Source organism: Scophthalmus maximus, chromosome 21 (genome assembly GCF_022379125.1).
Source record: "Scophthalmus maximus strain ysfricsl-2021 chromosome 21, ASM2237912v1, whole genome shotgun sequence".
NCBI classification, from domain to species: Eukaryota; Metazoa; Chordata; class Actinopteri; order Pleuronectiformes; family Scophthalmidae; genus Scophthalmus; species Scophthalmus maximus.
Window position 1 is genome coordinate 398,979 of NC_061535.1, and position 23,981 is coordinate 422,959.

The window sequence follows — 23,981 nt, forward strand, 5'->3', positions numbered from 1 at the left end:
AAAGTCAGTTTGTGGTTGGAAAGATCTCTATACTTTAAACGGCAACAGTGACTTTTGTAATTGACCATAGTTAGTAGTTTGTAATTTAATTTGAATTTACAGAATACAGTGCTCAAAAATTACCTGGAATATCAAGTGCCAGATTCTGACTGTAAGCGGATCCCTCAAACATGGAGCTCATCATCAACGCTTCCATTAGAAGGCGTAGGAACTCCCTCCTTGGTCCTCCCAAATCCACTGCCTCTTCATTCCTCCCCAGATCATCCGAAAATTTGATGTTCATTGTGGCATTGGGGTTGTACGTGGCCCGATTGAAACCCCAGAAGGCACCATCCAAGACTGCAGAGCAGTTTATATTAAATTTACAGCGGATATTTGTTGAGATTTTTTCAGCCAACTCTGAGAGGATCTCCTTAGCAGAGGCATTGTGCATCTGGGTGGCCTGGGCTCTGAAAAAAACAGAAACATAACCAGGAATAGCACTTAAATATCTATTGTTTTACCTGAAGGGACAGGCCATGTGTAAGGGACATGTATTGCATTACAATAAAAATTGAAATGAAAATTCACTATATAATGTATTTAAATGAACATGGAATAAACTTGGATGCATTTTAGATTAGTAGGTTTGACAGTCTGGTTAGGTTTATAACTATATCAAATTATAACTTACTGTTCAGTTTCAAGGCTAGCTACTATTGCACGGTTTAAGTCCTCATCATCTGACGATAAATCTGAGAAATCTCTCATTAAGGTTACATATGACGAATAGTCAGATGTGGGGACACTGGTCGAGCTGGAGACTGTGAAGTCATCATAGTGACACTTGTCACTGGATCAACACTGGCATTTTGATTGGGTAGGAGAGAGCTGGAGCTGGAGTTGTTGGTATGAGGCGGAGAGATTGTGGTCTGAAGATCACAGTTGAGTGGCAGGCTGGGGGTGGCTGTGTCATCCAGCATAATGGCACCACCCTCTTCTATGGGCTGATTGGCCCTTGACTTGGATCTAGTGCTGGGACCCTCCTGCACAGCACTGGACTGATCATCAGTATCGCTGTTGTAACGCTTATCGAGAGAGAAAAATAGGCTTTGGCTTACAATGATATTAGTTGTATTCAAAAATTTCAACAAAGTTGTTTTACAAAAACTTGTAAACTTACAAGAATAGCAACTGATGGTTTGACATACGAGGCTTTTGACCTGAAGTCCTTATGGAGCGTGTGACCATCCAACTCTTGACTTTCTTTTAGTTTAGGTGTCACAAGTTTATTACCACAGGCCATTAGAAACTGCAGGCTGAAGAGATGACAGATAATAAGCACATAATTAATAAAACATTAACTGACACATCTTATATGACAGTTACATATAATGTAATTATACTATAATTTACCAGGTATATAAAGTTATATAATATAGCATGAATTAAAAGAACAACGTCTTTACCAGAGACTCCTCTACACATCATCATTGTGCAGAATTAAGCCTACCTCACATCATCAGGAATTCTGGTTTTAAACTCATCCCGAATCTGTTGGAATACACTCGACTGGTTCCAGGATTTATGAAACTCGAATGCACTGAGGATGTGACCATTTTCATGCAAAAACTGCATACAAACTCCCATGTGGGGTCAGGGAGTAGAATGACATCCTTGTTAAAAGAGTCATGGTACTCTACAGAAGTGGGTCTGTAGTGGGAAGTGGGAAGCAAGAAGAGTAAAACCTTGTTGTCATTATACAATGCAATTATGACAATGTAATTGCACTCTGGGTGTCAGTGTTTGCCCTACATGCATCCAGTACCAGCGGAAATCAATGGAGACAATGCTTGTTGCCACAAAGGTAAAAAAAAAAAGGCCACTAAAGGCAGTGAAAGTAAACTACTTTTGCTGGTCAGAGACAACAGCTGCAGCTAGTGGGAGGATGACTGAGGAGAGAATGAATGGGTGACACCTAACCTGGCTCTTCCAAGAGCTGCGTTAATGTTGAATAAAAGAGCTAGGTAAACATATTATTAATAAACAAGTTAACATTTAACTCAAATAATCTTACCTCCTCCTCCTGCTTCCAGTGGCCCATGAGCTAAAGTTTTGCCGAACTCTATGACGATTTGATGACGGCTGTGGCCTTGAGCCGTTATCGGTGGAGTTGGACTGGCGGAAAAGAGTGGCCATCTCCATCTACCGAGTGGAAGTTACTCCTCCCGGCGGGTGAGGGAGCCTGCTGCGCATTTGTTAATATGCTACTTATTAACGCTGCTGCCTGATTCAGATGATCGGTGTGACTTGCCATGTTGCTATTACGTCTTTTTCTGAGAGTTGGCGCTTCTTCCTCTTCTTCTTTCAATGGCAACTTGCAAACAGTCAGCGCATTAGCGCCACCTACTATATAACTCTTTATATTTCCTTACATTCTTGTTATTAGTCCAGTCTGTTGTAGATATGTGAATATGAGTTTTAACACCATATTTCAGATATATACAGTATACACAGATAAAGGATGAGTTCATCTTTTAGACACCTTAACTTTTAATCATGGAATATAAAGCACAACTTGTTATTCCATTCTCTGGCGTTTTAGAACAATCAGTAAATAAATGTACACAATACCCACAACTGTCATGAAGCAGCGTTTACATTAGCTTGCATATTAATTACATTTTAGCTTGAATGTACTTGTTTCGATATGGAAAAATCAACTGGCTGAGGCAGTAACCATGGTGGTACAGCTGGCATTAAAACGGTTGGACTTGTAACCCACTCATTGAATCCTAATTCCTTTGTTAAGTCTGAGATTATATCGCAAGTCTTGGCTTTACCAACATAGTTGGCGCTTTTTAGTTTTTTTCATTATAATGACTTCCATTTCGTTCTTCTTTTTAATGACGACTTGCAACCAGAGGAAGCATTATCGCAACCTACTGTATCACAAAACCATGTTACTCAATGTGTAGGAAAATTATGTATAAATTCATAAAAATATACACAAATATACACTATAGCTACATCTGGAGTAGTTTTCCCAGATATTTTACTCTCGAATCAAAAACCGACTAAACGGACGTTACGTAGGCTCGGGTTAAATGGTCAGTTTAATATTATAATTTATATGGATCACAATGCTTATTTTGACACTAAGAGGTTGAAAATGTATATTCATATGCATATGACAGACCACAGCCTCAAAAGTATGAGCCTGAGAAGTGCCCAAAAGACAGGAACAGGAGAAATAACTGATATCAGCCAGAAATTGAGTTGTGACAAGTGAACGACTGGGCAGCTCTCTACATCATCGCTATATCAACTTTTTGATGTTAATATCATTATTAACTGTAGATATTGTGTCCAAATCGCCAGGCACTGTCATTAAACAGCTGTCATGCAGGTCATCTGCTGGGCCTACACATTAGAAAAAGCCCTTACCCTCACGTGTCCGTCATCAGTAGACGGTTTCCAAAAGGAGGAGGGATTTACAATGGTTATGAATGGTCTTGTTTGGGTGACAAACTACAAAATAATCACAAAGTGTCTTACTGTATGAAAACCCTTACAACAGCAGTAAAGATCAGATACTGCTTTAACTGTTAGGCCTGCATACAGAAGTTGCAAGACTATTAACCAACATTCCTAAATATACAAACTATTAATGTATTCTTATATTCAGGAACTGCAGTTAAGACGATAAGAAACATATTGCAATACAAATGTAAACTAAGAGTTAACTGCACCACCAAAACTCAAAGCACAAGAATTGAACTTTTTAGAATAAGTATGTGGATGTACCAAATGGTCAAAAGGAAAAAAATAATTATCCATTTAAAACTAAAAAGCACCCAGAGAGCGTACTTCCAACAAAAACTATGCAATCTTAAATTAGCTATTTTATTATTAGAAAAATGTTTTAATTTGCTTCAGGCTTTAGATCAAAATGCACACATAGACAATCATGAGAAAATAAACACGTTTTTTCTCAACTGACTACCATATGCAAAAGTAATTAGTGAAAAAGGTAAAAACAAACATCATGCAATGTTTACAAAACCTTTAAAAGGCTAAATTACTAAATATTAGTCAATTGATCTTTGGCTCATAGCCTGATCGTTTACCAGATTTCATCAAACTAAATCTCACAATAAATACATGGGACTCGGTATGTAACCTCTTTGGTTCATATGAATATGAAATGGAGAGTTTAATCTGACTTTGTCTTGACTAATAATAATCTGAACATGTAAACTATTACAGTTTAGTCCTGTGTTAAACTGTGAATGTTGTGTGAGAGACAGGCACGGTCCCTGGTGATCTGTGGCAGGATGTGGAAAGGAAGGCAGGTGTAGTGGAGGACGATGCAGCTCGGCTCTCGTAGTCTTTGATGATGTGATGTAGTCCTCTCTCAGTGACTCCATGAGGGCTGATGCGTATGCTAAAGAAGGAAACACGTTTAGATCACATTCAGTGATTCAGCTTCTCCTTGATACGAGAACAGACCTCACCATCAATGGTCTGACAACCAACTTCAAATGCAAGACTGCACAGAGAAGCCTGTTGAAAAAGCAGATTATGTAGGTCACAATTTGTACATTTGTGAAGAAACCCAAAAGTAAAGACAATATAGTATAAAATCATAATCTAGTATATAGAAAACCTGTGAAAAACAAACAATTTTTTCTTGTATTGTGTAGAGCAGGGGTCTCCAACCTTTCTTCTGAGAGCTACTTGTAAGAAAATTGTGTGCATTTCATATTTAAATCCATCAATCTGGTGAACTTTGACAGCAACTTTGACGGCTTTATGCTCTTTTAAATAATTGTGTGGCACCGCATTTCTCTCTGTATTTTGATTTTCATTTAATTTCCACCATCATGTTTTGTATTCCTCAAAGAAATTAAGTCAACTTTCAGACATATATATTAAAGTCTGCTGCTCTCCTCTGCTGGAGACATCGCTTTACTAATCTTACAAATAATTCAAGAAATCTGTCTGTCAGTCACATCTTGAGAACCGTTCATCTTATCAGTCTCACACTTTGCGTGTGTGCTGTTTAGGGTCCAAGGAAGCTCAGTGCTGAATTTGAACAAGCGTTAAGATACATTTGGAATAAACAGCTCAGCGCTCTGGCAGCTGGGACTCATCAACGAGAGACGTTGTCAATCACGACCATCACGACAAAGGCGTGTTGTTCTCCGCTTCAGGGTTCTGTCTGAGTCGAGCTTCACCGAACTCTCTGGTGAACAGCTGTTTGTGGCGCAGCAGAGCTTCAGAACTCTCGGCGCTGAGTCCTGCACAGGGCGCTTCAACCCCCGCGGATCAGACAACATCCCTTCTCTCACTTGGGTCTGTCTCTCAGCCCGGTCGTGCGTGTTCTCGCGCCGCTGACGGGGGCTCACACTGGTCTCGCTCACTGCTGCACATGAACATTTGAATTCTCTGATTTCAGCCTCTTAAATGTGAATATTTTCTGGTTTATTTCCTTGAATATGACAGTAAATCGAATATATTAGAGTTGTGGACCAAACAAGACATTTTAAGACGTCATCTTGGGCTTTGGGAAAAGCTGATTGACATTTTTACCATATCAGACACTAAAAAAGTCCAAAAAACGAATAAAAATTATCGTCTGATTAATCAACAATGAAAATAATCGTTAGTTGCAGCACTAATGTACAGCAAGTTAAATTAATGCATCTGATACAAGAGCCCTGGAATGAATTCTGTATTCATGAAGTTTATAATGTTTTTTGTTCAAAATGTTTTTGAGGAGATATTTCAACTTCATGGTTATTTATGAGTCTGCAGTTGAATTAAAATGTGTACTACTGAGAGGTCGTTCTTATGTTTTGTCCACTTAATTTTTATCAGTGAGGTTTGCAGCTGCTGTGTTAGGCTGCAATAGTTTAAGCTGTACTCATTCTTTCACCTTCACATAATATTTACCTGCTGTACATCCAAAGGAAGGAGAACCCAGTGTGTTGATGCAAAGTGGAGGATGAGGGAGTGAGAAGGTCTGATGGTGTGAAGACGACTGCCGAACATCTTCTCCAGTGCTGTTCTAGTAGCTTCCCCCTCCAGACTCATTGCTGCAGTTGATCCTGCATAAACATATTTTATTCTAATGCTACTTAACATGTCTACATATTCATTTATTAAGTACATATAATTATCATCAATCAGGTGTGATCTGTTCAGCTGCAGAATTTAACACATCTTTTCATTTTCCCTGTAGACTTACCTGTGATATTGTCAGTACGAATGTTTCCCCTTAATAAAATAACAGACAGATGAGGACCTGTCTCCCTGTCCTTTACAGCAGATTCCAACATTTCCCTCGACCTGTTTCAGAACAGAAGCAAAATGTTACAAAAGAAAATGTAATCATAACAGCCAAACCTAAACAGAAGGTTTAAGTCCTGCCTTTATCTACCTTTACAGAGCTTACAATGTGCAGAAGGAACAGAGGGAAGATGAGTATCATATGTCATAAGGCGACTTTGAACTCCCAACATTCGGATATATGACATTCGCGTTAGCGATGATGCTAAACGCCAGAGCTCGTAGTTTGGTACCGCGAGCACGCCTGCTAATATGTCGGCGTGTGCGCAGCAAAACAATCGACTGACAGAGCACGTTACACGCGCACAACAAAACAAGCATGCAATAACTAAACATCGTATCCAAATACCAGCTGGGCCGTCGGTCGTTCTGTCCAGATGTCCAGTCCGCCCCTGTACAACACTGAAGCTCTGTAACGTTAGGAGTATCTGTCCCTACATTAACGTTACCAGTAGTCTCTACCAGAACCGAAGTTGACGTTAACAGACCCTCATTACCGTTAAAGTAACTTACCTAAAATCTCCATTTCAATCACTCAACTCTGTGGAGTGGGCTCTGCACCCAGGCAATAACGGCCCCGTTAAATCCATAAAGTTCAAATGTATTAACTGTGCAAATAAAGTCACAAGCTATCATTATTTAACTACACTTCTGGGTTCTAACATTAAGTTTGACAAAATACGATGCTAATGCTAGTTAACAATAATATTAGCTTATCAGCTGGTGCATTTCACGGCTGCTTTGCAGCAATACACGTTGGTTCTTATTACTGAAATCATTATGCTGGTTAATTTGGAAGTCAGCAAACGTTGGGAAATTAAATTTAGGGTGCACAGTTCATGTTTTCGTCGAGATGAATCTCCGTGTCTCTTCCACCGGTGGTTGCAGCAGCACCGGAGGCTGTCGAGGCTGCGTGTCCTAGAAGTGCAAAGTAAATAGCACTCTAGACTAAGACAATGATAGCAAGGATCCACCAACGGAAAATCTGAAAATAGAATAATGAACGTTGCTAAGCCACCAAGATCAACTGCTGGAAAAATTAATAGCGACATTCCGTGCGGTCAATATGATAATGTACTACTGAAATAGTTAAAAATATATATATATATTTTCATTGTCGTTTGTGTAATATATATATAGCAAAATATTTTTAAATGAAAATAAAGACACTTTCAATAAAAGTTAGGTATCAGCACGATTAAATTTTTCCCGGCATGGCCATTCTAGTGTTCCATTTCATCACAATGACTTCCGTTTCATCACAATGACTTCCATTTCATCACAATGACTTTCGTTTCATCACAATGACTTCCGTATCAGCAAGAATCCTTACGCACACACATGGGTGAAATACAGTGCCCAGATGTAAGCATGAAATGATTTTGATATTATAGTGAAATATGTGATACAGCAGAGTTAGGACAGTAGGACATGCAGGTTTGACTGAGTTGAGGGTGAATGATGATAATGATATGATACAGTGATGAAGGTGCAGTGTAAATACTAAGTAAAAACATGTATATAACTAGGATCCAAATAAACCATAATATAGCAAATTAAATAATCATAATTCAATACATCTATATCAAGACCTGGATAATTGTTGGCATATGAACTAGAGTAACAGTTATAAACATACAAACCAGGCACACATGTAAATACACTCATACTGCCATCTACTCAGTGTCGTGTACTTTCAAATGCTGCCATTAGTAATGCCTATTTATTTTATTTGAACCCTGTTGTTATTATCTCGGCCGGAATCATGCGATTACTTTATGAAAGAATAAATTAAGAACAGGATAATAGCCTAATTCATTTTAGCCTAAATATAACTAAATGTTGCGGCAACAATAACATTTAAAACAGCTAAGTCATTTTATAAACTCTGGGCATTGGAAACTATGGAAACTAATCTAAAATGCAATAAAATAAATTATATTCCTGACATCACCGTACAGACTCTGTCTTCTGCTGATGTTATGTATCAAGTCAATCCACGTCACAGTCCAATGACGTCATTGATGTGCCTATTAATTATATGGAAGATGGTGAAAGAGCTGTTTGTTTGTTTGTTTACAAGAATTTGCCACATTTCAAGATATATAGGCCAACCTAAGACAAACTAAGCTAAACCATTAAACTGTCAGATCGTTTCCAACAATTCGTGAATGGTAGGGTTGCGCTGTGTTTCTGTAAAACATTTATGGCAGTGAATGAGAGACTGCAGACAGAGAAGATAAAAATATTGTTTTCTGCATGTGCTTATTGAACAGGTTTATATATATATATATAGCCTTTTTACATGGCCTTTTTTATTGTATTGACAGTAGCAAACGCGATGGATGAGCTCAGTCCAGACAAGGGAGCTGTGGACGCTAGCAGGTAGGCCATGACCAAACGCATAATCCCCTCTTTTACGCCTGATGGATGCCTGATGAAAGATAATAATGAAGTAACAAGCTATTCAGTAAATATAATTTAGTAAAATAATTTTAAAAAGAATGTTACAGTAGCTACAAGTTAGCCTACTGACAAAAGTAACAGAGTTACTATCCCAACACTGCATCTCCTGGTAGAGAGGGTAAACATGAGCTTGGCTTTATGTTGAAAATAAAATAAAATATCAGTTCTAATAATAGGCTAACAGCCCTGCACACACAATATTTACTTAGTTTGCAGGTCGATCTATCTATCTATCTATCTATCTATCTATCTATTTTCCGGGCTTTTATTTTGAAATATTTGGTCTTACTTTATGGTCACCTGACTTCCTTTCCTTCCTTTCAGTAGTGTGTGTGTGCGAGGAAGCAGTTTCAATACTGTGTGTGTGACGGACGGTTTTCAGTAGTGCGTGTGCAAGGTTCCGTTCTCAGTAGTGTGTGTGCGGGGTACCGTTTTCAGTAGCGTGTGTGCGAGGTACCGTTCTCAGTGGTGCGTGTGAGAGGTACCGTTTTCAGTGGTTTGTGTGTGAGGTACTGTTTTCAGTGGTTTGTGTGTGAGGCACCGTTTTCAGTTGTGTTTGTGGGAGGTACCGTTTTCAGTAGTGCGTGTGAGGTACCATTTTCAATACTGTGTGCGAGGTACCGTTTTCAGTAGTGCGTGTATGAGGTACCGTTCTCAGTGGTTTGTGTGAGAGGTACCGTTCTCAGTGATGTGTGTGAGAGGTACCGTTCTCAGTGGTGTGTGTGAGAGGTACCGTTCTCAGTGGTTTGTGTGAGAGGTACCGTTCTCAGTGGTGTGTGTGAGAGGTACCGTTTTCAGTGGTGTGTGTGAGGGACCGTTTTCAGTAGTGTGTGCGCGAGAGGTACCGTTTTCAGTCATGTGTGTGAGGGGTTCAGTATATAATATGAGGTCCCTAACAATAAGAATGAGAGGTTTTCAGTGGTCAGTGTGTGATGCTTAATTTTCACTTGTAAGTGTGTGAGGTGTTCAGTAGGGAATGTGAGAATATTTCAGTAGTATGTGTGTGAGCCCAAACATTTTCAATATTGTGTATGCGAGGTGAGTTTGAGTTTTGGCCTATACGGCCCCTCATAGACCTGCCTGCGCTGCACTCGCTGCACTGTTTTTTGTTCCAGTGAGTGCCAATCTGCGCGCTCCTGGGGTGTAAACGCGTGGTCCTAACAGGTCTCCACCTCCAAATTAATAATGAAAAAAGGGCCAATAACAGAAAAGCCAGTTCAACAGTTAAAAACTCATCCGATCAGATGAAAATCAGATTTTCACACTAAACAGAGGTGCAGTCTGTGTGTGTGTGTGAGAGAGAGAGAGAGAGAGAGAGAGAGAGAGAGAGAGAGAGAGAGAGAGAGAGAAGGCTCAAGCACTCCTGGACAAAACCGTGCGCTCTCTCCGTCATCAAGTCCTCAGAGCTAATGGCTCCTCGTCGGTTTTGATGCCCAGTGTGTGCAGAAGAACCTGAAAAACAGCCGAACACACAGATCGTTTCTCCAGCTGCGGGGTCACATTTTGCCTTGGTATATTATCTGCACATAATCTCAGTCTGACAAACTGCGTTTGAATGATGTAGGCAGCAGGGAAGGTTTTTGGACTAATGTTGGCTCATTTTTTGCCTGCAGACAAAAGACAGCTTACCTGTATCTAAATGCATGCCAGAGGATTTTGTTGTTAACTCATATATGTCTAAGCCTATCTATCTATCTATCTGTCTTTTCTGTCAGTCTGTCTAGTAGCCTCCAACTTTCACCGTTGCTATGTAGTCAGGTGGTTGAACTGTGAAGCACCCTCTTCAGGTTCATGTTAGTTCCAAAATGTATTCATCGTTATGTTCTGTCGATATTAGCTTTACACCCTCTCACACACCTCATTGATGAATGTGTATGAATAATACCAGCGAGTGCAACATCAATCACTTCCCCCCCATATTTGTTGATTATAAAAATACATATATGACCATAAAACTTTGTTGTTGCACCAATTTAGGACAAATTCCATGTTATATGGGCTGTGAAGACATGCAGTTCCATTTTCTTTGCTAGATAAATTGATATTAACAAAATGTTTAAGAAATGCTATCTCACAGTGATGTTACTTTTGTTTCTTTCAGTTAAAACCCATAAACAACCTATTATGATAATCCAAATGAAAATGATCAAAAATCCAAATAGACAAATTAGAGCATGTTAAAAGAGATACAGAGCATGTGAAAATCCATTTTTAACAGACAGAGTCGCTGAAACAGAAGCCAAACAACATTTTCTGTAGTGGTCTGTGTCTCCTCTCTTTGCTCAGGATGACAACTCGCCATACTTTTTCTTCCCCTTCCTTAGTTGGCGCTCATTTCACACAGGAAGGATATCTTGGACCACATGCTTGTTCCAATTAAGACACTCGCTGTGGGAATTCAGGAGCTGCACCACAGTCATGGAAAACTAAATGTGGTGAGTAAACTCTGGCATAAAGGAATCCTTTTATAATTTACTTAACTTTGGTGCATGCATATTGAACATTTAAAGTAATTTTCTCTAATTCATTTTTTGGGGGGGTCAGGGGGTTAAATGGATCTTCAAACTTTTCAGTGGTTAAAATCAAAACCGGTATGAGAGCACAAATACTCTGAATGTCTCAAAGCAATTCTGTCGAGCTGCCAAATGTAAACAGATCAATAAATGAAATTACTTCCATACCTTTGTCAGTAATTAGTAATTACCTTGATTTTCCTCACTGGCCACTCAATCTTCTGACAACTGCCAACGAAGTGGGTGCAGCAGGGGTGAGGGGATTTGTTTTGCACTACATGAATGTAGTTCAGATCCATTAAAATGTCAGTAACTGCGCAACGGCAGGGTTGTGCATGAATTTTACTTCTGCAGCATACTCTGGGAGACATTGTTATTATCATTAGACTCAAATCTGCTGACAGCGCCTGCTCATGATAGTGACACGTCCACTTCTCTCACAAATTTGAACCATCCACTGTTCAACACAACTCTCTAGCACTCAAAGGGTCATATATCAAACTTTTCTATAGTAAACACAAACAGTCCCAACCAGATATAGGTTAAATAAAAGGCTGCTAAGTGCAGCGCAGCCATTTAAGCCATAAAGCATCTCTCAGTGACAATCCACTCAAGTATGAGGATGAGTGTCAAGGTTGAGCAGGAACTGGACCCAAATGCAAAAGGTGATGAAAAAAAAATATATTTAATAATAAAAGAAAACCAACATACAACTAAAGGTGTCCACGAAATGTAGCAAAAAAACAAAAATCCAAATACTGGAGCCAGGGGAAAAACGACCAGGAAACCAACAGGCAGGAACAGGCAGGGACAGACAACAAGAAAAACAGACGATCCAACAACAGACAAAGGGAAGCGCAGAGACTAAATACACACAAGGAGGGCGGGGCAATTAGAACACAGGTGAGACACATTAGGAACAGGTGCAGACAATCACAGGGGCAGGAGACACAGGAAAAACAAGACACCAGAAACTAGACACAGGACAGGAAGTGAAACAACACAAGGAACTAATTCAAAATAAAACAGGAAATGAAAACACAAGATCATGACAATGAGATGTGATTTAGTCTCTGACAACGTGGCCGCAGAGGCTGGGAAAGTGGGCCTGATTCCTTCATCCACTCACTTGCACTTCTCTCTTCTTTTTTCTCCCTCTGCAACTCTTTCCAGGCAGGTAAATCATCACAGTTGTGGAGAATCAGCAGCTACAGCTCTTCATACAGTCTGCTGCTCTAATCACCTTGTTCCACAACTCAAGCAAAAGAAGTCAGGCTAATTTCTCATATGACCACTATGAAAATCTCTCCCTTTATCTATTTCTCCAAAATATTCCCTTTCACTATCCCTCAGAAACTTCAGGCCATCTTTCTCCATCTCGAACCATCTCCGACTCCTTCCCTGTGTGACGTTCAAGAAGGATAAGTCACAGATGTCGTGAGCTTTTGCTTGGCCGGAGACCACACCACACCACACTTGGTCCCCAGGATGACCTTAAAGATTATCAAGACATCTGTTATGAAATTAATGAAATGAAATGGGAGGCTTAGGTCTGTAAATTTTCCAAAAAGCTCTCATGTCTTGGTTCTCCTTGTTGAGAATTTATGATGCTTATGATGATACTCAATCAACAGAGAAAAAATGAGGCCGTGTGGCAGTCAGAAACTGCTAACACTGAGAAGAACAAGCCCAGCTCTGTCTTTCCTTCCATTGGAGCATTGATGATTATTAGCGTTTCGATCGCATAATACTGCTAACAAGAACCGAAGAGCACACAGTGATTTAGCTTTGCTTTGAATGGAAACTTGAAAAAGGTTTGCTCTATTGCACAACTTTATGTATGTTTGGTTGTAAAAATATAAAAATAAAAGAGTTTTTCAGTTTTTAATCTCTTTCAGGTAAATTCAGTTTGGATCTGAGAATATACATGAAGCTGGTTTAAGTCCAATACTGAAGGTTTTTGTGTTTTTTCCCTTTTTTGTCATCCCTCCATCTTTTCGCTGGCTAAGCAGCCCCTAGACAATAGTTTTGAATCATCTACACCTTAGTCACTTGTGCTTCACGCAGCGTTCCTGACTTATTGGGGTTAACATGATAATGAGTTTCGGACTTATAAATAGTGCTTAGATCCACATCCAAATCAAATACAACTGGGAAAGTCGTTTATTTCTGAAAGCACCGATATATCTTACGGAAGTGAGCATGTGGAGACTGAGTGCCTCAGTCAATCCAATTCTATAAATATGATTTTGGGAATATGGTGTTGTATTTTTTTTGTCACCCAACATTCAGACTGCTCTGGTGATGATGTCATGTAGTGGACAAATAACCAGCACAAACATATTTTATGTGACTTTAAATAAGTAATGAGACTTGAAAGTATTTTAGTGGTTAGTGTGGAGCATGTGCTGAGGACAGGAGACAAAAGGACCCCCCTTCTTACCTGGAAAATCTACACCAAGGACTTGGGGGATAACTGGAACCCAAAGGAATAGAAAAGTAAACCACTCAATTGATGACTCATTCCCTTCTCACTCGTGTGCTGTGATTGCCAGCCTATGGACGGCAAAAGCTGCAGAGAACCGTGACTAATATACTGAACTGGGCAGAACTGAGTTCGAGGGGAGTGCTCTGTAAAGTATGGAAAAGCCCCAGCGATGGGAGCTTAAACAAAGTGTCGAGGTAAAACCTTAAATAACCCCATCACTAGTCACAACAACACACTGGTGCTGGTTACCGTTAACCCCAGTGTTGTGGCATGCAATTGAACGTCACACTGGATCAGGTTTTAACCCTGTGATTTTTAGTGTACTATAACCAGTATTGATATGTCAAAGGGGGTCAATCATAATGCAAAACCTAAGCCTCAACTCAACTTTTGAGTGTTTTTTAAGTTGATTTTCGGGGGTTTTACAGCCCTCAATTTAATCGGTGTGGCTTCCTCTCACCCCTCCCTGTGCTTTTTCCAGTCAGAGCAAACACCACCTACTTTGTACCAAACAGCATATAGAGCAAGTGGCAACCCACCATGACGTCACCCAATGGTTTGTGAACTGCCGTTTTGAAGCCTAATGTTTAGCATTTGACCAGCGTCAACTTGTTTTTTTGGAACCAGAAGTAACCATATTTGGAGTAGTGTGGGGTGGGCACGTCCTACGCACCTTAACATGCACTGATTGGACAATACTATAATCATACTGTATCCATGCCCCAATGGATAAGGTGCTTTATTGTCTATTTTACCCTTTACACGAATCATGCTGTATTGAAGAAGACTTGAAACTAGTAATTGAGACCATAAACTCTAATATTTTTATGATATATACATTCACTGACATTATAAATCAAGTGAGAATTAGTCATTTTCCCATAGACTTCTTGCCCATAGACTTCTATGGAAACAGGTTATTATTGCAACCAGTGGAGTCGCCCTCTGCTGGTCATCCCAGAGAATACATGCTTCAGGCACTTACACATTGGCTTCACTTTTTTTGACCTGGTGACTACGTCTATTTTTATATACAGGCTATGATACAGAGCAAGAGTTAGCGGACAGAGACTCTTAAGGGAAAGATAAAAAGAGTGAGTATTTGACTAATACCCATTGGATATCCAGAAACATGTCTCCAAATGAATGATAATGTTGCTCCATAGATGCTTGAAGAAAAAAAACTCAGGTTTGAATAACTATATGATCCTGTCATTGTGTCTGTCACAATATCTGTTGTGTAGTGCCCCAACTGCCGCCACAATAACCACCACAATCATCAGATTTTTCCTGGAAATTCAACTGTTCGTAGAAACTAGAAGACATGAACAATATATTTGCCACCTACTGGTCCTATTCTACTAAAACCAATTTCACACCAAAATTACCATGTAGATCCAGGTTTTTTAAACATGGTCGACTCGCATTTAATGGGTAATTGGCCACTTTCACACTGCAAGCAGAGCAGGGTCAGATGTTTGGCAGCAGATAAAAAAGCTGAGTGATAGGTGGCGGTCATAGATGGCAGTAGAGAGCAGTGTGCGCCATAAAACAAAGAAGAAAAACAGTGTAGTAAACAACAGAAAGCAGCAAGCATGGAAGCGAGTGAGACGCTGGTCAATGTTACCTTATATCTTGTACCTTTGTCACTCTTCAAAGTACAAACTCAGCGCAGTGTTACGAACCAAGCCTGGCCCTTTAAGCAGGAGCTTTATGGGTATTGAAGTGTGTGTGTATGAGAGAAGAAAAAGGTTGGTGCTGCGCGCTGTTGTTCTGTGTACATAGCTGCAGCCACTGAGGACTACTGACAGTTTATGGACACTGTGAGAAGTGAGAGACCCCCTGATGAGGCCGTGTACATCCGCCGAAGGGTTGAAATAAAGTGCCCCGTTCTATACCTCATCGATGATCTGGATTCTATTTGTTGTTACCACCAAAGAGTGCAAATTAGCGTGTTCCCCCGGGTGTGATGTTCACATCAATGCCAATCGGAGGTGAAGCCGATTATTACTAAATGTTTAATCGTCTTTCTGAAAGACGATTAAACATTTTCACATTGCAGAAAACACCAGGTGTTAGAGGGTTTAAACAGTTTTTTTGGCCAGTGTGAAAGGGGGTAGTCCTGTACCGTGGAGTTACTTTCTTTTCATTATAATCTCGTCCCCAATGTTTTTCGGGCCCGAAACCTTGGCTCAATGATGCACTGAAGCCATACTGGAGCATGACCCATTTAACATTATAAAACTGTCAATGTATCAGCATCAGTGGTTCTCTGGCACAATAGCAGGTTACTATTCCTGGTACAGCCTTGGCCAGTAAACTACACTTTCATCCCACAAATCCATCTTCTCAGCAGGTTGGAGTTAAATTTCAGACAAGTAAGAGGGATTAAATACAATTAAACAATAAAGAATTCATTAAGTATGAATGTTCGGTACAAGAAATGTGCAGGGAACACTGTGGACCAATTATAGTAACACCAGAGATGGAGTGAAAACCATGGGAGAGTCCAGAGTCTAGAGGAATGGGGAATAGTGAGTCCGCAAGTGTTCCAGGGTTTTACCAGGGAGTGCAGGGGAACAGTGTGGCTGGGGAGCTGGGTGAGCATGACCGGAACTGAGTAGAGTAAGGGATCCTGGCATATGGAGAAGACTCACAAGCAGGCAGGCAAAAAGACAAGACTGGTGACAAGATCGGCTAAAGAATGAGTACCATGAGGTAACAAGACATTCTAGCAAGTAGGTATTGATGCAACCAGTACTTATACTCGATCCAAGTGAGAAGCAAGAGGATGTGTACAAAGCGGGGACAAGGGAAAACACACATACAGACCACAAGCCAGGAAGTGTCCAAAACAAGCCAAAATCTCATAATCCAAACATCCACACTGATGATGTGTCCAAGTCTGTGCATCAGTAGATGTATGTAAAAACTGTAATGCCCTGGTTTTACCAGTGACAACCAGGAACAGATTGGATGACGACTGCGTAAAGAGCAGTGACAGCTAGAGAAACAGCAACTGGGGTGGGGAGGGTTGGTAACCCAAACAACATCTTCTGAAAGGAAGAACCCAAGCAAGCTACGGAAACCCCAACTGGACTGACCTTACATTAACAACACAGGACAATGGAACAACAACATAGAGTATACAGTGCATCTGCAGCAAGACCTGCAAGAACATCAGGGGCTGGATACACCAGGACAAGATGAGATGCTTGACAGCGGTAGTGACCACAGTGCACAGAAGTTACTTCTGGTTAGACTCAGTAGGAGCCAGGCCGGGAGACAAACCACAGTGCAGAGAGCCTCCCAGTGTTGCCCATAGCTACTGCCAGCACTCTAATGGTAGCCCCATCACCTGCCAGTGCACAGATTAACGAAGCACCACCAACTGCCTACAATGCTCAGAGCCTCCAGAGTAGGGTTAGGGTTAGGTGTGCAATTCATATCAAGTGCTTGTGTTCCATTGGCCCAGCCAAAGATCCAATGGCCCCAATCCTCAAAGACAGCTGAGTAGCAACAGTTCGATGAGGATGTAGACCAAATTTTGGGAGGGACTGCCAAATGGACGTGGATTGCCGGCTGAAGTCGATGGCCACCATCGTAGTGAGAATCACAGCTGAAAGGTTTGGGACAGAGACAGCCAAACCCACAACATTGGCTCATGCTCCAAACCACTGAGCGGTGAGAATCCAGCACCTCAGGGGAGAAAAATCACTTAAGCGGCAGGTCAAGACAGGAGCAGACAATGAGAGGGCCAGCCTAACAGAGCTTCGAGCAATCACCAGGAAGGAGCTCCTAACACTGCGGAGATGGGAGGGTCAAAGAAGGAGGCAGAGAGAGAGAGGGTGAGTAGGCAAACAGCATTCCTAGCTAACCCTTTTAAGTTGTCAAAGCAGCTCCTGGGGCAGAAGAGGTCCGGCCACTTCACATGCTCCAGAGATACCATTAACAACCATCTCAGGTGCACCTACAACGACCCCAACAAGAGAAACCAACCACTGGGCCAGTGCAAGGCGCTGATTACTCCACCAGAGCCAACATCGGATTTCAACCTGAAGGAACTCAGCCTCAGTGAGGTGGAGGAGGTGGTGAGAAGGGCAAGAGCTGGTTCAGTGCCAGGTCCAAGTGGAGTGCCTTATAAAGTGTAAAACAACTGCCCAAGGCTACTCCATCAGCTTTGGAGGTCCCTGAAGGTGATCTGGAGGAGAGAGAAAAACGCAGAGTTTTGGAGATATGCTGAATGGGGTATATATCAGGAGGGCAAATCCGAGAACATTGACCAGTTTTGGATCATCTCCTTGCTCAGCGTAGAGAGCAAGATCTTCTTCAGTGTCGTGGCCAAGAGACTCTCTGACTTCCCACTCAGTAACAACTACATCGATACATCTGTATCTATAAGAGGCATACCAGGGGGTCATGGCTTTCTTGAGCACACAGGCGTGATGACTCAGCTCATCAGGGAGGCGAGAGAACGCAGAGAGGACCTGGCTGTACTGTGGCTAGACTTGACGAATGCCTATGGCTCATTTCCCCACAAGCTTGTTGAAGTTGCAGTTGAAAGACACCGTGTATCCCAGAAGGTGAAAGACCTAATCTTGGACTACTACAGCCAGTTCAGCCTGCGGGTCTCCTCCGGCCAGCTGACATCAGACATGGCATCAGCTTGAAGTAGGAATCATCACCGGCTGCACAATCTTTGTGACCCTCTTCATGCTGGCGATGAACATGCTGGTCAAGTCAGCCCAGACAGAGTGTCGGGACCCACTCAGCAAGTCTGTAGTAAGACAGCCGTCCAGCAGAGGGTTCATGGACGACCTTAAGGTAATGGCTACAACATCAGAGCCAGGTGGATCCTCCAGGGGTTAGTAGAGCTCACCTCATTGGCGCGCATAAGGTTTAAATCCCCTAACTCCTGGTCCTTGGTGTTAAAGAGGGGTACAGTGACTATCAAGTTCCGCTTTAGTTTGGGAGGAGAACTGATCCCGTCTGTCACGGAAAAAACAGTAAAGAGTCTCGGGAAGGTCTTCAGGACAAATTATCCATCAATGTCACCACTGCTGACCTGGGGGAATGGTTGAAAGCTGTGGACAAGTCTGGGCTGCCTGGAAATTTAAAGACTTGGGTCGAATAGCATTGAAGAGTAACATCAAATGGATATGACACTGCCATGAGGAAGGAGAGGCAGAGGTTGGTGCAGGAGAAGGTGTGTGCTTCAGTGGAGGAGGAACTGGTGAATATGGGGGATTATGAGACACCAGCCTGCCCCCTGTGTTCCAAGACTGGGACCCTCAAACACATTCTGAGCAGCTGCACTGGGAGAGGGGCGCTATCGCTGGAGAAATGATGAAGTCCTCAAGGCCAACGCTGAGGCAATGAGTAAGGAAATCAGCGCTAACAGACACCGCCACGCTCCAGCCAGGATGATGTTGTTTTTGACAGAGGGAGAAAAGCCCCATAGAAGAGCCAAGAAAGGATCTGGTGGACTGCTTTCTACAGCAGGAGACTGGGTGATGGCAGTTGACCTGGAAAGACAGCTGAGAATCCCAGCTCACATCACCCAGACCACATTGAGACCAGATATCACTTTGACCCCAGAGACCACAAAGCAGCCCATCCTCCTGTGGACAGGGTTATGGACTCCTGAACATCTCATCAGTGGACAATGAGGGAGAGCACAGGAACAAGTAGGTCAAGTTAATATACATCAGAATTGGTAATAATTGGTTGTAAAAAATAGTGAAAGACTACTTTCGCAATCTCTCACCTTTAATGTACAACACTTAAAATGTAGATAAAACTTTTACAACCAAGCACCACAGGTGATTTAATCAAGAAGCGGCCCAACAGTCTCATCTCTCCTTTGTCCTCTGTAGAAGACGAGACCTGGGGTGTTTTTGTTGAAACTCAGTGGAGAACGGTTTAGCGGATGCCCCTCCTGGGCTAATCCCCATCCACTCTCACTTAATACAGAGGGAAGCACTTTACTCAGTCAGGGAGGATGGAGGAACCAATTCTGAGCTGTCAAGAAAAGGGGTTGAATTTCATCTTGACTTGAAGGGTAAGTTCAAATTGGGCTGTGATGGCAGTTTTACAAACCATGATGGGAAGAGACTCAACTGAATAACTGTTCTAATGATGCTGAAGTCAGTGTTATTTTGGCACAATTAATCCATCAAGACTGTCATTTCTGAACTCAGGAGCTCATTACAGGAGCAGAGTGGTACACAAACAAACCAGTGACCTTTAGATGGACTCCGCTCTGTGATTAACAAAACTGTGACAACAATAACCCCGATGAGAAAAGCTGACTTATGTTGCTTTATCAACAACAAGGGACAAAGGCTGGTTGGTGCGTACCAGCTCTCCCATGTGCTATTCAACAGCACTGATAACGAAGGTACCAGAGAAATGTTCACCCCGGACACAAAAAAAATTATGACTGCACATTCTCAATCAGCGGGGCCATCATGTGAGGGTGTGCAAGTTAGGCAAGGCAAGAGTAGGGTGGCATTGTTTGTTTGTGTGTGGCCTGCATGTGGAAAAGGTTTTTGTCTGGGCCATTGATTGTTGTTTTGTTAGGTCAAATGTCACTGAGGTGAGAGGCTGAGCTGGTGTTTTTGGTGAGAGAGGCAGACAGAGAGGTGCCTTTCTGTAGGAATGTTGGCTTTGCAATTACTATTAATGTTTACAAAACTAATAACAGTACAAAAATTAGAAGTAGACCGACGACAATGCAAGACAAAGATTTGGATTTGTATAACCTTTACTTAAAAAGTGAGCATAACGTGGACCAATTATGTATCTCTGTTTTGCAGTCTGTCTGTTGCTACTTTGCTAAGCTAATTACATTTAGCAAGATATCTTCTGGATTTGTTCTCCGTCATAACTAAAGTTAGCTTCTGCCTCCATTAGTTGTATGGAATAACAAACTGCTTGACCAAATAAATGGATATTATTCAGTTCAAGATTAAAGCTTGGGAACTGATTGCAGATATTTAGTGGCTGAGGCCAGCTAGGTTTCACTTGATTCTGCTTTAATGTAAGTTAAACATTTTTATGATGTAATAATTTATATGTCTGCTACAATATTTAAATAATTTTAAAATGTAATTGTATATTCTTATGTGATCATAATCTTAACCCCATTTTGACAAAATAGTTAATGCTTTGTGGCCTTCTAAGGCAGAATAGTGTGCCAGAGGAAAAGGCAGTAAGCTAATATAAGGCTAGGACACAACAAATAAAAAACAGTGAAGCAGTTCAAAGACTGAAATTGATCCTGTGGCCCTCTGCTGAGTCTGTAGGTGGATTCTGGGTCAGAGATTTAGCAAAGACTCTACAGTGATGGAGAACAAGACTAAACAGCAATGACACTGGAGACTGTGGTCATCTAGTCAAAAAAATTATGATTCATAGATTTTAGGAATGGGGGCGTTTCAATGTGCTATGATGAAGTGCAAGGGGTTATAAAATACTCAAAGAAAAAGCAAGTCAAACAAAAAAACAACAGCCCCCCCCCACACCCACCCAAAAAAATCACAATATTTTCGTTCCTACCAACAGAATGTCTAAGTCCTGACTGTTCATGACAGTGTGACAGTCTAGCAAGCATGCACTATACCAGTGCATGCTTGCTGAGAAGGCCACTTATGATGGCATGTCTGATGAGACAGCTGAGAAGAGCCATGACTGCTGACACCGCACACAAAGCAGCTGCAGGATGCGGACTTGTAATTTTCATATAAAACAGGGTCATAACTATTTTATTTGTACGTGTGAGTATTAAAAAACTAATAATGAAGACGATACTCAGTTTGGAAACTCTGTTTGTTCAGTGGAGCCTTTCAGTTCAATGAACCAGATGTTTTCTGCTTTCGTTAGGCCACAACCACAACCATTCTGCATGTGAGAGCATGCAATGTTAATAAACTGTTACTCACGCAGTATTAAGTGCAACATGACTTAATTTACTTCTTGCTTGCGTTCTCTACTGTTGAATAATGGAATTGGACTTCATTTTAATGGATTAAAAATCAAGATGCAACATTAATCTCAATCTGTAAAATATTTTATTGGGATTTTCACAGGTGGATTTTGTTGCCTTGGCTGGAGCCAGGCTAGAAGATTCCCCCTGTTTCTAGTCCTTATGCTAAGCTAAGCTAAGTGACTTCTGGCTGTACATAACTTCTGTATAGACATGACAGTGGGATCAATCCTGTCACTTTACTTCTGAATGTTGATTATTGCTTTTGAGATTTTAAAGGTTTATTTAAGTGGGTAAATTGTTGAGTAGCTTTTCATTGAATATATAGTACAATATCAATAGGGTATCATACATAATCCAAATAATTTGGCTGTTGATTACAGTAATATCAGAAATTACTTTCAAACACTTTCTTTGAATTGTTTCCCTCCATTTGGCACCTCAGCAGGACAAAACAAACTCATCAAGTATTTGCACAGTCTGAATCTACTGCAGTGTCAAATATTTGAAGTCCATTGTTTTTATGCTTCAGAGCTTTTGTGTTCAGTTCCATTCGCTTCAGGGGGGTAATTGTACAATGGGTTGGTGAAGGACAGGTTGGCTCCTTTCCAGGTTGAACCCTGCTGTGGAGTAATAGACACAAAGAGACATACATCATGTAATGACCTCTACACAGATAATTATAGTGAAGGCTGAAAGGCTGAGTAGTGAGACCTCACCTCCACCTCTCTCCACCAGGGGTAGACGCTGATGGAAAGCCCCCGGCCATCACTCTTCCCGGGGTTGACTCTGGGAAAAACGCATGGTCTTTCATCTAGGGACGGTAGCTAAGGCAAGAAAAATCATTTTCAGCGGCTTAAAAGAAGATTAGCCTTAATGTGTAAGAGCGCACTATTAAAATATATTTGTTCCCTGATGTGTCCATTATTACACTTCTAACCTAATCATCTTCCACTGACTGCTTGCACTGCTCACTTAAACAAGTGCTGAGGCGGCTGTTGTGTTGTGGAGATACCAGTTCACACCTACACACTATTTATAACTGTAAGCCAACTGGCACTCAAATGAAAGCAAACATGTACAGACATGCCAACACAGATATAGAAAATACTGAAATATATATGTGTTTGCTGTGGAGCGGTTGGCGCTAATTTGGTTATCAGGAATTTATCAATAAAACGTATTAATCAATGTCAAAAGAAAAGGGGCACCACCCAGAAACCGGGACCCAGTAAGCATAACACAGCTCACCCAGCTACAGCACAATGACCAATCTGTGCACCAACATCTCAGCCTGGAACCAGAATTCCAGTGCACTCAACATGAGATGACTTTGGTGCAAGAGCATCGCACAACTCTGCATGAGCAGATCAAGGCACCTCAGCCAACAGCTGAGGAAGACCCTGAAGAAGACCAGATCAGCCAGGTTAGCTACTTTGCCTGCACGGCCATCCAGGAACCATGCAGTGTTCCTGATCTTGAAGAGATCCCTTCTTCCAGCCTAACGAGCCGAAACTTGCTCCAAGTTTAAACATCCAAGTCAAGGGAGTAGATGAACCCAGGTTTCCAAGAAACACATGCTAGCAGCCTAGTGACCCCTGTCCAGGCAGTCTCAGATCTTCTCAGTTCAGACGACCACCAAGCATCTCCATCAGCCTGCTTGATAAACATGGGTACCCCACAACCAAGGGACGCACCCCCGCCAATCCTCAGCCCCACCTCCTTGCATTCTGAATGAAGGAGGAGAATTGCTTTCAAGCACAGAGTGGCATAGGCAAACTTTTAGCCCATGAGCTGTACACACCACGGAGCTCACATCCACACACCAGCAGAACTCCAACCCCACAGCGTAGAGTATGAAGTTGTCCTCATCACATGGCGACCTGAGCGACTCCAGAATTTTCTGACAACCCAGAGGGTCCGTGGTTAGATAGACAAGAAATCTTGTTCACTCGACAGCTTGAGTCTCTCACAAGATGTAATGCACAGTCTCTCAAACCCTTTTTTCTTCGCAACCTCTATGAGGGTGTCTTTTTTGCACAAGGAGCAACCTCTCCAGGCAGAAAATTGAGAGACATGTGCAGCTAGCATGCAAGACATGCATGCGTCCTGCTAAAGGATATGAAGGCAAAGCCAATATCGTAGATCCAGGGAACTTAGTCCTCGATGGTGATGAAATGCCTCTGTTTGCGGA

General features: G+C 41.6%; 1 protein-coding gene, 1 long non-coding RNA gene and 1 pseudogene across 5 annotated transcripts in view; 1 reads left to right on the forward strand and 2 right to left on the reverse strand.

The window, feature by feature from the left end:
* Positions 1-703: 703 nt before the first annotated feature.
* LOC118291030 lies at positions 704-10,154 on the reverse strand. The gene is made up of 6 exons (XR_004786527.2): positions 6,233-10,154; positions 5,938-6,092; positions 4,497-4,545; positions 1,493-4,426; positions 1,163-1,298; positions 704-1,067 (listed from the first exon to the last, which is right to left on the reverse strand). It is a non-coding gene; the product is annotated as an uncharacterized LOC118291030 (long non-coding RNA).
* Positions 10,155-17,391: 7,237 nt separating this feature from the next.
* Positions 17,392-19,469, forward strand: LOC118291514 (annotated as a pseudogene).
* Positions 19,470-21,853: 2,384 nt separating this feature from the next.
* malrd1 (MAM and LDL receptor class A domain containing 1) overlaps positions 21,854-23,981 on the reverse strand; it is a 68,551-nt gene continuing 66,423 nt past the window's right edge. For 3 of the 4 annotated variants that reach the window (XM_035619515.1, XM_035619517.1, XM_035619514.1), the window contains exons 32-33: positions 22,507-22,614; positions 21,854-22,410 (exon numbers count right to left, since the gene is read on the reverse strand). In XM_035619515.1, the coding sequence (XP_035475408.1) occupies positions 22,309-22,410; positions 22,507-22,614 (210 nt within the window). In that variant the 3' untranslated portion in view covers positions 21,854-22,308. The remainder of the gene's footprint in view (positions 22,411-22,506; positions 22,615-23,981) is intronic. The other variant, XM_035619516.1, reaches the window with a different exon arrangement.